The sequence below is a fragment of the Pongo abelii genome, chromosome 21, assembly GCF_028885655.2.
Source record: "Pongo abelii isolate AG06213 chromosome 21, NHGRI_mPonAbe1-v2.0_pri, whole genome shotgun sequence".
Classification (NCBI taxonomy): domain Eukaryota; kingdom Metazoa; phylum Chordata; class Mammalia; order Primates; family Hominidae; genus Pongo; species Pongo abelii.
Window position 1 is genome coordinate 55,773,581 of NC_072006.2, and position 15,356 is coordinate 55,788,936.

General features: G+C 47.6%; 1 protein-coding gene across 3 annotated transcripts in view; it reads right to left on the bottom strand.

Annotated features, from left to right (window-relative positions):
• The window catches only part of NFATC2 (nuclear factor of activated T cells 2), a 177,122-nt gene that overhangs the window by 59,349 nt on the left and 102,417 nt on the right, over positions 1–15,356 (bottom strand). For all 3 annotated transcript variants that reach the window (XM_063720558.1, XM_002830424.5, XM_002830425.6), the window contains exon 6: positions 9,109–9,249. In XM_063720558.1, the coding sequence (XP_063576628.1) occupies positions 9,109–9,249 (141 nt within the window). The remainder of the gene's footprint in view (positions 1–9,108; positions 9,250–15,356) is intronic.

The following is a 15,356-nucleotide window of genomic DNA, read 5'->3' on the forward strand; positions in this document are numbered from 1 at the left end:
ACCAATAAAAATACAGGATGTTCAGTTAAACTTGGATTTCAGAAAACAACGAATACCTTTTTACTATAAGTATGTCCCAAACTCCTTGCCATTGTACAGAACATACTTTTACTAAAGAAATTCACTGTTTGGGATTCAAATTTAACTGCACATCCTATATTTTCCCCCCTAAATCCACACCCTTTCCTCTCTTGGGTCTGTGACCTGGCTTCCCTGGCTTCACAGCATTTTCCCCACCTGAAAGTGTCCTGCTTATAAACAAGTTTCAGACCGTCCACTCCCAAGGGCAGGGATCTCACCTGCCATGTGTCCCCTGTGCCTGGCACGGCACTGCACATAGTAGGTGCTCAATAAACACCTGGGAAATGAACATAGAAGCACCAGGCGCTGAGTGAGTGGAGCAAGCCTAAAAGGGCACGCTTGGATGCTCAGTCAAGGTCAATCTTACTCAGAGGCCGGATTTCAGCTCCTCCCCTGTCCCACCCTAGACGTGACTCTTCTCGGCCCTAAGCTGTCATCTGTGGATGATCCCCACACATTTCAGACAGCCAGCTACTCTGGGAACCAGGAAGTTGGGGTTTCAGGCCCAGCCCTCCACTGATGAACTCTGTCACCTCAAAGAAGTCTAATGACCACATTGTGTGACTTGGCTTCCCCATCTGTAAAATGGGGAAGCGGAGGAAGCAGACCATTAGCTGCTCCCTCTAGCTGCCAGGCTATGACTCCAGGAGTCTGATGGCTCCAGGGTAAGGACAGGAGAGAAATTCACCTCGCCAAGAAGGACTCTTCTCCCAGACAAGAAACCAACATGGCTCTGCCCTCTGAACCCTGTGTGAAGTCAACCAGGCTCCCAGAGTGCAGGTAGAAGGGCAGCTGATGTTTTCTGAGCACCTACTATGTGCCCGATACTTTCAGTTCCTTGATCTCCTTCTATTGCTAACACACCACCAACCCCATCTTAGAGATGGGAAAACTGAGTCCCAAGGTACATAGTGTGAGGCCAATCCAGGCTTCAGGCCAAGTCTGCCGGGTGATTCAAAATTCAGCCTCTGAAGTGGGAATTACACAAAGGCCTTTGGCACCAGGAACAATTTCTGATGGTGGAAGTGCTTAGACACAACGAGTGTTCTAACTAAAAACTCATTTCTCTGTGGCCTCCTTCAAATGGATGCAAACGGAATGAACTGCAGGATTCTTGGACTTAAAAGCCTGTTCTTCAATGCAGGGGACCAAGTTTAGGCAAATATTTAGCTCCCTGAAAACGAGACCATTTTCTTTATCTCCACGGCAGCTTCGGAGTTGCAATCTGGATCGCATCTTTGGAGAGCAGCTTTGTGTGCCAGCAAAGCTGTGGGTTAAGTGATGGGCTCCAGCCCGGGGGGCCACTGACACCAGGGACATGAGTCACAGAGGGCAAAGGTCCGGAGAGCCTTAGTCATGCCCCAGCCCTGTCTGGAGTCTGACATTTCCCAGAGGGAAGCCCCATCTAGAGACTCCCATACCAGGTCTATTGTTTCAGAGAACATCACGCCGGGTACAACCAAACCCAGGGAGAGAAACAGGTGGGAAGAGCAGGTGTCTGCTCTAAGATGGTTCCGATTGTTTCAGGGCACAAATTCATGGAAAAATACTTAATTTAGCAAAAAAAAAAAAAAAAAATATTTTAAGCACATGCATTTATATTTATTAAACAAAGCTCAAAATACAACCTTTGGGGACCTCCAAGTAATAAAATGACTCATGTCAGGATATGATGACTCAGTGGGAAAGAGGGAATTCCACCACCCACGCGTCCTTTCTAAAAAATCAATTTGTCCTCTGGACAGGTGATGGGAGCCTCTGCCATCAGACCGTTCCAAGAAAATCGTCCAGCAAAACAAAACAAAAAATTCTCTTCAAACAATTTAAGTTTCAAAGCTGAGTAATCTGATGCAGGCCAGTTTCCAACCTACGCCCCCGCGGGACACACAGAGCCAGGGAGCTAGTTGGCCAAGCCTGGGGGCCTGAATTAAGAAGGATTTACCAGCCGAAAAATTCCAAAACTCTGTGTCATGTGAAGGAACCTTCCAAAACATTGGATCCCACCCAGGCGCAGCGAGTCGCTCAAAGCCATGGCAACCCCGTTCCCGCTGCCACATCACTTTTATTTTTGTGTCCTTAGATTTTTTCCTGTTTTGCAATGTTTTGCTGGGACCCCCGACTCCGCCTGAGGCGCTGTGGCCAAGGGCCAGGGTTCCCACTGAAGTCAGGAACAGCCTGGACTTCCCAGCGTGAACTTTGCCTGAAGGGTTACACATTTTTTAAATTTCAGAGAACATCCAAATGGCTTTTCAGCAATTACTGAGAATGATAAATAGGAAAGACCCTGATTGTTCTGTTTGGTTTCTCTTTGTCCTCTCTGACATGACTAGAAAAAATTACTCGAGGTGATGACAAATGCTGCCTTGGGATTCCACCTCTGTCACCAGTTGTGGGCTGAACTGGGGTGCATGACTTGACATCTGTGAGCCTCAGTTATCTCATCTGTAAAATGGGGATAATGCTGCCCGCTTCTCAGGGCTGGAATGACAACTAAAAGAGATGCGTTCATTCAACAACACAAATGAGCACCTACTATGTGCCGGGGACCACTCTGGATGCTGAGGATACAGCAGCAAACACTGAGACTCTGCTGTCAAGGAACTAAGAGTCCAGCATGAGAGACCAGGTGATAAATGAACAGACAGACAAGGTGATTTCAACAGCGCTAAGTGCCCCCAAGAAAACAGAGCCGGGCAGTGGCACAGAAGGTGAACAAGGTGTCTGGGAAGCGGGACAACTTCAGAATGATGGTCAAGGAGGACCCCGTGGAGGAAGTGACCTTTGAGCTGAGACTGGGAGGAACAGGAGGTGGCAGGCTTGAAAAGAAATGGTGGAGGAGGCCGGGCGCAGCGGCTCGCGCCTGTAATCTCAACACTTTGGGAGGCCGAGGCAGGCAGATCATGAGGTCAGGAGATCGAGACCATCCTGGCTAACATGGTGAAACCCTGTCTCTACTAAACAAAATATAAAAAATTAGCCAGGCGTGGTAGCGGGTGCCTATAGTCCCAGCTACTCAGGAGGCTGGGGCAGGAGAATGGCATGAACCCGGGAGATGGAGCTTGCAGTGAGCCGAGATCGCGCACTCACGCCACGCCACTCCAGCCTGGGCGACAGAGCGAAACTCCATCTCAAAAAAAAAAAAGAAAAGAAAAGAAATGGTGGAAGAACATTCTAAGAGCAAACGGAGAAAGCCAACGTCCTGAGACAGAAATGGGCTTGGGGTGTTTGAGGACAGAGTGAAGCCAGGTGTTGCTATGGCCAAGTGGCAGGGAGAGAGTCAAAAAAGCTGAGGTCAGAGAGATGGGCAGGGGCCAGATCACACAGGCTCTTGAAAGTCACAAAAATAATCGAAAATAGTAATACAAATAATATAATAATCATTATTATTATTGCTGCTATAAATAAGATGCCATTTTCCAAAACACCAAGCTTTTCTAACTTAAGAAACACCACGCTGCCCCTCTCCTACTGTTTTTCCACTGTTCTCCAATTTGTCATCTTGCTGGAGTGGAAACTGCCAATTCCATTTTAGTCGACAGCTATAAAAAGAACATTGGAGCTGGTGGTGCCGATGACCAAACTCGGGGCTAAGATTAGCCCAGGAGGCTGTCACCTTTCCTTAATGTGAGAAACAGCTGGGATTCCCCTTCCTTGGAAAACTTCAACTGTTCCGCCCCGCCCCGCAGAGCCCTTGCTGGCCAAATGTCCATGGAGATGGGAACGGGGATGAGTTTTGGAAAAAAGAAGTTGAGCAACAGGGATTCCCCCTGCAGAAGGCAGCCCGGGCTGGGAGGTGAGCTCTTGGGGTCAAAAGAGCAAGACCAGCAAATGCAAGGCGAGCCCCCTCTCTGCAGAGAGCCCTCAGAGCCAGACATCCCCCGCAGAGAAGCCCCCCGTGTCCCTAACACCCTCGACTGTCTCTTGTCATTAATCCAGGAACTACATTCACCTGGGATTCTTCAGTTAGGCATGGAAGGGTCAGAAATGTATCCTCTTGATGCCAGAAACACACTGGAGAATTCAAACTGCTGCCCAGAGGGGTGAAGTGGTTAATTCAAGGATTTCTATCACCACAAAATGGTTAAGCCTGTGGCTCAGAGCAGCTGAAGGGTCTTCATGCAAAATTAACCTGGTTCTAAGCTTTTTAAGCACAGAACAGCAGAGTCCAAGGTGTGGGGTCTACAGCCAGGGTGCCTGAGTTCAGATCCCACCACTGCCCTTTATCAGCTGTGTGATCTTCACTAAGTTACTTAACTTCTCTGTGCTCAATTTCTCATCAGTAAAATTGAGAAAACAGTAGTCTATCTTGTAGGGTTCTTATGAGGGATCAGATTAGTTAGCACATACAAAGTGCTTAGAATAAGGCCTGGCATGTAGTTCATTATTAATGACCTACTAATTACTAAATTACTAATAATGTTCATTATTAGTACTTACTACTATTTTTCAATGTCTCTTGGTTCCATGAGATAAAGTCTTACTTGTCTTTGTTTTTCTACAGCCAAAATATAGTGATGATAATAAAAAAGCTAACATCTAATGAGCATGTTCAATGTTCTGAGCCCTATGCAAAGCACCCAACCTGTATAATCTCATTTAATCTTGCCTCCCAAGAGAAGTAAATCATCCTCTGTATCTTACAAAAGAGGAAATGTCAGCCCAGATAGGTAAAGTAACTTACTCAGAACAACACAGCTACTAAATGCAGATCAGGGATTTGAACTCAGGCCATCCGACCTCAGAGCTGTGCTGGTGACCGCTGTGGGTTACAGCCGCCCAAATCTCTCCCAGCCTAGGCCAGCACCTGGGGCAGTATGTATCAACTGAATGATGACTATGTCCTGAGTAATGAATACTGCAAGACCATAAAAATAATAACAAAAGCACACGCCTGTAATCCCAAATAGGAGGCTGAGGCAGGAGGATCACTGGAGTCCACTATGTTGAACTCACTATGTTGCCCAAGAGTTTAAGGCCAGCCTGGGCAACATAGTGAGACCCCATTTCAAAAAATAACAATGAACATCCCATGAGCACTAAGTGCATGGCGCTTATTTACATATTTAACTCTAGGAAAGAAAGACTGTCACTATCTCATTTTACAGACAGGGAAGCTGAGGCCCAAAGAGGTTGAATGACAGGTCAATGCTGCATATCACCTGTGGACGAGTCCCCTGGATTCTCCAAGCTAAACTGTCTGCCTCCCACGGGTGCCAGCTGAGATGAGACCACACACGGAAAGTGGCAGGCACAGGGCTGCCTGCAGACAGTGGCCAATAATAGGAGCTGTGATTATTACTCTTGTTCTTAACAGCCAACTTTTCACAGCTGAAACAGGCTCTGTGTTTTCCTGCCTTCAAGAGGTAAATATGAAATTTCTTCTGAAACCAAGAGAATAGAAGCTAGAGAATAAATGCCATTCACTCATTCCACAAATGCTTAACTGATGCCCTTGGATAGCTTCAGAATAATGAAACTCCCAGAGTGCTTAAAAGCTGGCTGGCTCCTAACTCTAAGGAACTTGGTAGGATCCAGCCTCAAACTCTTCCCTGCAACAAAAAGATTTCAGTGTAAACAGAGACCAGTCAGCCAACAGAGCCCTGTGGGGCTGGAACAGCCCCTCAAGGCAAAGCAGGCAGAGGCCAGGCCTCCTCCCTGCACCCCACTTTGCAGGACAGCTCGGGGGGAGCTGTGCAGGCATTCCGCCAAGCAGACGCTGGGCCTGAACTGCTGAGACACACAGGGGAAGGCTTAAGGTGACCCTGATTCTGATTTTTCCTCATGCTCTTTTCCTTTCCTTGTCTTTCCTGAAAATTTCTAAGCCGTAGACCAGCAGTTGTTGACCAGCGGCAATACTGCCCCCCAGGACAAATTTGGCAAGGTCTGGAGACAATTTTTGGTTGTCACAACTTGGGCCGCACTACTGGCGCCATGTGGGTGGAGGTCAGGGATGCTGTTAAACATCCTACAGTGCCCAGGACAGCGCCCCTGCCGAGTCATTATCTGGGCCAAACTGTCAATAATGCTGAGGCTAAAAATGTGGTATAGACCAGGGGTCTTCAATCCCGGAACACAGACTAGTACTAGGCGCACAGTAGTGAGTGAGTGGAGGGCGAAAGAATGAAGCTTCATCTGTATTGACAGCCACTCCCCATCACTTGCATTACCACCCGAGCGCTGCCTCCTGTCAGATGAGCCTGCCATTAGATTCTCATAGGAGCATGAACCCTATTGTAAACTGCGCTTGCGAGGGATCTAGGTTGTGCATGCCTTATGAGAATCGAATGCCTGATCATCCGTTACTGTCTTCTGTCACCCCGAGATGGGACTACCTAGTTGCAGGAAAACAAGCTCAGGGCTCCCACTGATTGTACATGATGGTGAGTTGTATAATTATTTTATTGTATATTACAATGTAATAATCATAAAAATAAAGTGCACAATAAATGTAATGTGCTTGAATCATCCTGAAACCATCAGCCCATCTCCCCAACCCTTGGAAAGAACTGTCTTCCATGCAACTGGTCCCTGGTGCCAAAAAGGTTGGGGACTGCGGGTGCAGAGTCTTCTTGCCTGGAGCAGACTTTACCTTCATCATCTCCGATCCCTCAAGCAACGCTACTCCTCAGCTCACTCCTCAACTCACCGCCACCTGGGTGCGTGTGATTCAAATCACCAGACGCCCCCCATTCACTGGACTCTCAGGCTGACCTCGGGCTCTGTGACCTTCATAGCACTGCCTCTGCTGACCCTTCCCGTCTCCTTCCCTTGGTCTCCAGGGCACCAGACTCCCCTGGTTCTTCTCCTCCTGCTGTGACAGCTCCTCCTCTGCCACCTTTAAAGGATGTGGCTCTCAGTTTTCTAAGCCTCCCCTTCTCACACTGGAGGCCATCCTGGGAGGTCAGAGCCAATTCCCAGGACTTCACCTCGGATCTCATTGCTGACAGCTCCCAAGACAACATCTGCAGCCAGGATCTGGTTTCTTAGTCTAGACCACGTGGCCACATACCCACCAATCTCTTGCCTTTCCACAGAGGTGAGATCATGGTTCATCCAAGAAGGCCCATGGGTACGTGAGACTCAACACTTCCACTTCCAAAATGAAACCCGTCCTCCCTGCCCAACCTCATCCCCACACAGACCTCCTCTCCTGTGTGCCAAATCTCAGCTGGCCAAGTGCGCCATGTGAACAAAACAATCTCGACACTCAACCTCTTCCCCTTCCTCATCCACAGCAGCTCCAGAAAAACAGCAGCAGCCCCTGCCCCTTACCGAGCACTTCTGGTGCTAAGCCTGCTTGCTCTAATTCATTCAGACCTTACCTTTGCGGGTAGGCACTGTCACTGTCCCTGCTTTTCAGGGGATAGATGATGGAGAGTTTCCGCAGGTGACACTGCCAGTGAGCAGCAGAGCTGCCCGGGTGGCATGCAGCCTGCCTGGTGGCTGGCCCCGCCACCTGCATTCTTAATGCCTCTCTACACCACTACATCCCATCAAACCTCAGTGACATCTGCCTTCTAAACCACTCCCGACCCATCCCTGCATCTCCCTTCCCCACCGCCACAGCCTTACTTAATACCTTTTTTGTTATTTTTCACAAAGGCGTCATCAAACCCTTTTAAAATAAATTCTGCCTCTTGTTATGCTTCCAACTGTGAGAATGCAGTTATCACACCCCGGTCACATGTCCAGCCCATCCCAAAAGGATGATTTGTGCGAGACTGGAAGAAGCACTCTTTGCCTAAGACAGTCTGCTTCTCCCTGCCAGAAGTTGTCTTACTAATATGTAAACTGGTGATGTATCCAATTTGAACGGAAGCCCTCAGAGGAGGTGCCCTTGTACAGTGCAGAATCCCTCCAACTGGACAACTCACCTGTTATATTCTCGGATTGTTCTAAGGACAATAAACAAATAGACAAACATCAACACCCCTTTGAAGTAACCTACTGAAATCACGTCTGTTAAGGAAAAAGAAAATTGGTTCTAGTATCCAAAATAAGTGTCCCGAGTTATTTGAGCTAATTTCCTTCTAACAACACATTTGTTTCATTAATTATTGCTTAATCTGATATTTTCCTACTTCAGATCAGCATCTTTTCTACCACATACCCACTGAAAAAGCCACTGATAGTACACCAAAGAAAGAATACACGTGGTGAATAAACAAAACGTTATGCCTCTCAGAGCAAGGAAATGCAAAGTAGAAAGAAGTACCAATTCCACAATGATTTCTTTTTAATTTAAAAAAATGGCATTTCTGGGATGGGGGTGAAACTATGACTGACATGATGGCAACTTCAATTTGTAGATTTCTGGAAGGTAATTTAGCAATACGTATTTAAAGTCCTCAGAATGACTATCCAAAATTCCATTGCTGGGAATAAACCCTAAATAAACTAAAAAGATACACATATAGATTCATGTACAAGATTAATTAATCCTAGAAGTATAAGCTGATTAACTACAGAACTACTTATAATAAAAATACAAGTAGCCAATATTAATTGGCTGATGCTGTACTTGGCGCTATTATAATTACGTGACATGTATTAGCTCATTTAACCTCCATGACAACTTTATGGGGTAAGAAATTTTAAAGGTTAGGTAATATGCCTCGGATCACAAAGCAAGCAGATAACAAACCCAGAATCTGAACCCAAGATATCCAGGGCCAGAGTATGCATGCTTTATCACTGTGCTGTTTGGCCTCCCTTCTTGATAATAGCAAAAAGTTTTAAGAATTTCCTTCCTTATGTAAAAAAGTAATTTTAAAAAAAGGGTTGAGGGCGGGAGATAATCTCATTTTCTGTCAAAATGACCTAGAAGAGTTAAAATGTAGAATGGCACATTCATGCAATGGTGAATGGTATGGCCATCACAATCCCTGAAGACATGCTGAGTAAAAAGAGCAGGGTATAAAACTGCACGGTGGGATCTACCCCCAAAACCAAAGTTGTATAGAATAAAGTGATGGTCACTTTTGCATGGTTCTGGGGGACAGAGAAAGAAGTCAAAAATCCACTGACCTGTGGTCTTCTCAGTAAACACAACTTTGGACTCGGCCGTAAAGTTCTGCCCCGTGAGGATCATTTGCTGGCCGCCATAGACCAGGCAGCTGTCCGTGTCTTGTCTTTCAACCATGGGCAACTCGTGAGCAGATCGCTGGGCTGCAGGCAGAAAAGACAGAAGTCACTGTGATGAGGGGAGATGTCTGCTCAAAAGAGGAGGTCTGATTTCATGGTACTGAGATATGACATGCTCTGCCCACCTGTGTCACCTGTTGTTATCTAAAATGTGGAACCATCACCCCTGACAATCAATGACTGTACAAATGTTATGCCTTGTGAAAGTGCTCTAGGTCATTTCAGCTAATTTCCCTCTAACAACACATTTCGTTTTCATGAATCAAGGGACAGAGGCCTGTTCTCCTTACAGGAAGCCAGAGGCTGCCTGTTGTCCTCATAAGGAGGACAGGTACATGAGAATTGGTTTTCTTTATCCTTTTATAAAGGGATGGGCAAATAAACTTCTTTATAAGAGGTTTCCTTTGTTAAAGTATATCCTTTCTTTGTACATTTGATGTCAGCCAAAACATGAAGGCATCATGTATGCTAAGCTTAGGATATAGTACCTGAAGGGTTTAGACATATTGACTTTGGAATTCATTTATGATCTTTAACATAGTCGTTAAGACAGCCATGATCTACCCCCATGATGTCCTTTTCTAGAACTCTCCCTCATTCACTCTGTTCCAGCCACACTTCTAGAACATTCTGTCTCTCAGTTATACTCAGCACACTCCTACCTTTGAGCATCTGAACTTTCTAGTGTCTGTCCTCCCCAGTAACCTGCATGTCTCCCTTCTCCACTTCTTGCAGGTCTCTACTCAGCTGTCACCTCCTCTGGGAGGCTTCTTTAACCCACCCCATCCCCTCCCGAGAGTTAAAACAGCAGTACCCAGCCCGGTCCCTCTCTCTCATTCTCTGTCACCTTGCTTTCTCTGTCCTACTTTGCTTTTCTCCATAGAGCTTTTCACTTTCAGATACATTATACATAGCTTGTATTGGTTTATCTTCTTTCATCTTTAACCTACTAGCATATAAGCCCAGGAAGGAGGGGCTTCGCTTTGTGTACCGCTGTAAGCCTAGACCAGGAATAGTGCCGAGAACCTAGGAGGAGAACGTACTAGTTGGTGGGTGGGTGGGTGGATGGATGGATGGATGGATGGATGGATGGATGGATGGATGGATGGATGAGTGGATGGGTGGGTGGGTGTGTGGGTAGGTGGATAGATGGGTGGATGGATGGATGAGTGGATGAGTGGATGAGTGGATGAGTGGGTGGGTGGGTGGGTGGATGGATGAATGGATGGGTGGGTGGGTGGGTGGGTAGATGGATGGATGGGTGGGTGGGTGGATGGGTGGGTGGGTAGATGGATGGGTGGGTGGATGGGTGGGTGGGTGGATGGATGAATGGATGGGTGGATGGGTGGACAGATGGATGGATGGGTGGAAGTGTGGGTGTGTGGATGGGTGGGTGGGTGTATGGACAGATGGGTGGGTGAGTGGATGGATGGGTGGGTGGATGAATGGATATGAATATGTCTGTATCTCCCAATATGTATTCTCAATACATCTATTTACATCTATGTCCTCATCTATATTTTGATAAATGAAAAATGGAGGAACAGGACAGGCCTCTGCTGAGCACTAAACCAGAATGCTATCGTTGAATGCTCATAGCAACCCTCTGAGGAAGGAAGTATTAAAATGATTCGCATTTGACTGGGGAGAAAACCAAAGCTAAGAGGAATAAAGTCACCGCTTGGCCAAGGATCCATGGTGAAGCTTAGATTTGAACCCTCAAAAGCAGGTTCCTCCAGCTCCAGAGCCCAATCTCTTAGGTTAACTAGCCAGCCACCTATTCCAGAAGCCAGGCTGCAGAAAAGAATGAAAACCTGCTCCAGCCACCTTCCCAGGGCAGGCGAGAAACAGATCCCAGCCACAGCCAGGGCCCCACCTCCTCAGGCCTCTCTCCTTCCAGCATGGGCCAAGAGGCCAGGCCCGCCCCCTGGGGTGAGTCAGTCTGAGCTCTTGGCATTCCTCCCCAAGCCCAGGGAACTGGGCAGAGGGCCAGCCCCTTCCATGCCAGGAGCCTGCGGACCTCCCCATCCGGGAGCCTGGGCAGCAACCGCGTGAGGCCCACGGCCCAATTCTAACCCTTCCCTCCTGCCTTGCCTGGGCCTCCAGGCCACTGGCATCCCCCTGCATCTGCTGGGGCCACTCAATGGAGCAACGATGCACTTGGCAACATTTCAGGAGTCGCCGTGCACCAGTCAGAGGCTTCCAGACACTCCACCTTGAGAGTGCCACCCAGCAGCGACTCAAACCAATCCCCTGATGGCTTTTCCCAACCCCAGCTCAGCCCAGGCACCCTCTGTTCCCAGAGACCCGCCTGCCAGTGCTGCCCCAGGGGCTGCCGGCTACAAGGATAGATTACAAAGATGTCTCCGCAGAAGCTGCTAATCTCTCCCACATGGGCTGGGTTATTAATCCTTTCTTTCAATATCAAAGTTTTGTGATGACTTCCTAATTGAGCTGCCACACATGAGATTTATTAGCAGCAAGAACAGCAGCTGCAGGTTCAGGCTTTGAAGATCTGCCTTTGATGAAACTGGGAAGCAGCTGGGGGCTTTTGGCCCCGGGGATGGGTGGTGCAGTGGCGAGAGCATCCCACCCATTTTACAGGTGGAAAGCCTGAGTCATCGCTACTGGGCAAGCCAGCCCAAGGCTTGTGGCCAGGAGGGCTGGGGACTGGAAGTGGCTGCAAGCTCTCGGTGCTGGGCGGGAGGCTGGCGCGGACAGTTGGGCTGTGAATCACTGCACACTGCTGTGAACACAGCTCCTCTCCTTCCTGCGGCAGCCTCATTGCTTCTCCCTTCAAAGCCTCATAGTCTCAGCAACCAACAGATTCAACCTTTGCCAAGTCTGCATTTCCTACCTCCCTACCTGAAGGAAAACTTTTTTTTTTTTTAATGAAAATTTAAAGAGACAGAAAAAAGAGAAAACAGTGAGAGTCTAGTCCAGCTGCCTGGATGCCTTTAGCTATATTCTAGTCTCACAACTCCAAGTGCGGGCCAGGGGCGTTGGCATCACTGGAGAGCTTGTTAGACATGCAGTACACCTCAGGCCCCACCCCAGATCTGCCCAGCCCAGCCCAGATCTGCAGTTTTACAAGGAGCCCATGTGATTCTTGTGCACTATCAAGTTTGAGAAGCTCTGTTTAGCCCTGGCCAATTAGAATGGGAAGTTAAAAATACTGACACCCAGGCCCTCCCCATCCTTTTTTTTTTTTGAGACACGGTCTCGCTCTGTCACCCAGGCAGGAATACAGTGGTGGCATCATGGCTCACTGCAGCCTCCGCCTCCTGGGCTCAAGTGATCCTCCCACCTCAGCCTCCCGAGTAGCTGGCATTACAGGTATGTGCCACCACATCCTGCTTATTTTTGTAGAGACAGGGTTTTGCCATGTTGCTCAGGCTTGTCTTGAACTCCTGGGCTCAAGCGATCTGCCTGCCTCGGCCTCCCAAAGTGTTGGGATTATAGGCATGAGCCACTGTGTCCAGCCCAGGGCCCAATTCTAAAGCAAGGTTTCTCAACCTTGACACTATTGCCATTTGGAGCTGGATAATTCTTTGTTGTCAGCAGGCAGGGGGTGTCCTGGGCATTGTACAATGTTTAGCAGCATCCCTGGGTTCTACCTATCAGATGCCAGGAGCACCCCACCCCCGAGTTGTGACAACCAAGATTGTCTCCAGACAAGGCTGGATATCCCCTGGGGAAGAGGGGTGCAAAATCATCCCTGGTTGAGAACAGCTGTTCTAGAGATTCTGACTTAAATGGTCTGAGGATCAGTACCCCAGCATCGTTTTTATCTTAAAAAAAATAATAATAATAATCTTCAAGCCAGGTGCGGTGGCTTACACCTGTAATCCTAGCACTTTGGGAAGCCAAGGCAGGCGGATCACAAGGTCAGGAAATCAAGACCATCCTGGCCAACGTGGTGAAACCCCGTCTCTACTAAAACTCCAAAAAAAAAAAAAAAGAAATTATCTGGGCGTGGTGGCAGGCGTCTGTAGTCCCAGCTACTCAGGAGGCTGAGGCAGGAGAATTGCTTGAACCGGGGAGGTGGAGGTTACAGTGAGCAGAGATCATGCCACTGCACTCCAGCCTGGTGACAGAGCGAGACTCCTCTCAAAAACAATTAAAAAAAATCTTGAAATGATTCCAAGAGGCCACAGCCAGGTTTTATCTGTGATACCATCACTGCAGGGTAATACAGGGCCCTGGGAGCTGCAAGAGAACACATCATTAACTGCTGCTTGGGCTCCAGGGTCAGAAAGCCATGGTTTTGAGTCCTGCATCTGCCATCCCTGCTCTGTGACCTTGGGCAAGTCACTTCACCTGAGTCACAGATGCCTCCTCTATAAAGTCATAACAGTACCTGCCCTCATGGGTCTTCTTCAAGCGGTACAAGACCCTGCATATGAATATATGGACGTGGTCAGTACATAGATGGTAAAATATCAAATATCAACCCAAATGGTCATGCATGGATACACAGATAAACAAAGCACGGTCTATCCATGCAGAATATTACTCAGTCATGAAAAGGAATGAAGTGCTGGTTCCATGCCATGACATGGGTGGACCTTGAAACCATTAAGTGAAGTGAAAGGAGCCAGACACAAAAGGACAAATGGCATATGATCCCATTTATGTCAATCGGCCAGAACAGGCAAACGCAGAGAGACGGAGAGCAGATCGGGGCTCGCTGAGGGTGGAAATTGGGCAGTGCCTGCTAATATGTGAGGCGTTTCTTTTTCTGTTGATAAAAAAAGTTCTGCAGGCCAGATGGGGTTTTCTCAGCCTGATGTCACTCTGTCCATGTTCAAGTTCTGTCTTCATAGTTTACTAGCTGTGTGGCCTTCAAGTGGCAGCTCTCTGTGCCTCAGTTTCCTCATAAGCAAAAATGATAAAGTTTGGCTGGGCGCAGTGGCTCAGGCCTGTAATCCCAGCACTTTGGGAGGCCGAGGCAGGTGGATCACCTGAGGTCGGAAGTTCGAGACCAGCCTGACCAATATGGTTAAACCCCATCTCTACTAAAAAATACAAAAATTGGCCGGGCCTGGTAGCATGTACCTGTAATCCCGGCTACTCCGGTGGCTGAGGTGGGAGAATCGCTTAAACCCAGGAGGCAGAGGTTGCAGTGAGCCGAGATCACGCTACTACACTCCAAGCTGGGTGACAAAGCAAGACTTCATCTCAAAACAACAACAACAACAACAAAAAAAAAAAAAAAAAAAAAAAAAAGTTCTGCAACTACAGAGTAGTGGTAGTTGCACAATATTGTGAATGTACTTCATGCACTGAATTGTATACTTTAAAATAGCTAAAATGGTAAATTTTATGTGTATTTTACCACAATAGGAGAAAATATCCTATATAAGGCAAAACAGCCCATGCTTAGCACACAGTAACAGCTCAAGACATGATAGTCTTTGCTATCACTGACTTTCAAAAATGTCCCTCTTTTTCTTGCTAAGTTATTTTCAAAACACTTTGTTTGTTTAAACCCTTAAATCATAAACCTACAGCAAGGAAGACACTATTACTCCCATCTAGAGAGGAGAGGACAGACGCTGAGCTCAGCTTCAGTGAAGGGCAGCACCTGCTCTTGGTTAAGGCTATAGTGTTGGACACCCCCCCGGGTGATCCTTGTAGGGGTTTTCATAGCTCTGAGCCTCAGTCTCCCCAACTGTAAAACGGGGCTGTTAACAGTCCCACTTCACAGGCCATTATGAGGATTAAACAAGTTCATCAAAAGCGTGTCTGGCTTAATAAACATGGGTTAGCAAGGTTAGCAACACTAAAAGCTGTAGCTTCTGAGAGTCTGTATGTGCCAGCCACAGACATTGTTGTCTTATATATTTTACCATATATGTACCAAACGTATGCATGTGTGTACACAGGTCACCTCTGTGGTCACTGCTGTTCTCGGTGAATCCGGAGCCATAACCCAGGTTTCTTTTTTTTTTTATTTGATAGAGACTGGATGTTGCCATGTTGCCTAGGCTGATCTCAAACACCTGAGCTCAGGCGCTCCACACGCCTCGCCCTCCCAAAGTGCTGGGATCATAAGCATGAGCCACTACGCCTGGCCCAGGTTTCTTGACCCCAGTTGCCAGTGTTTCTCAAAGTGTGGCTCCCAGGTC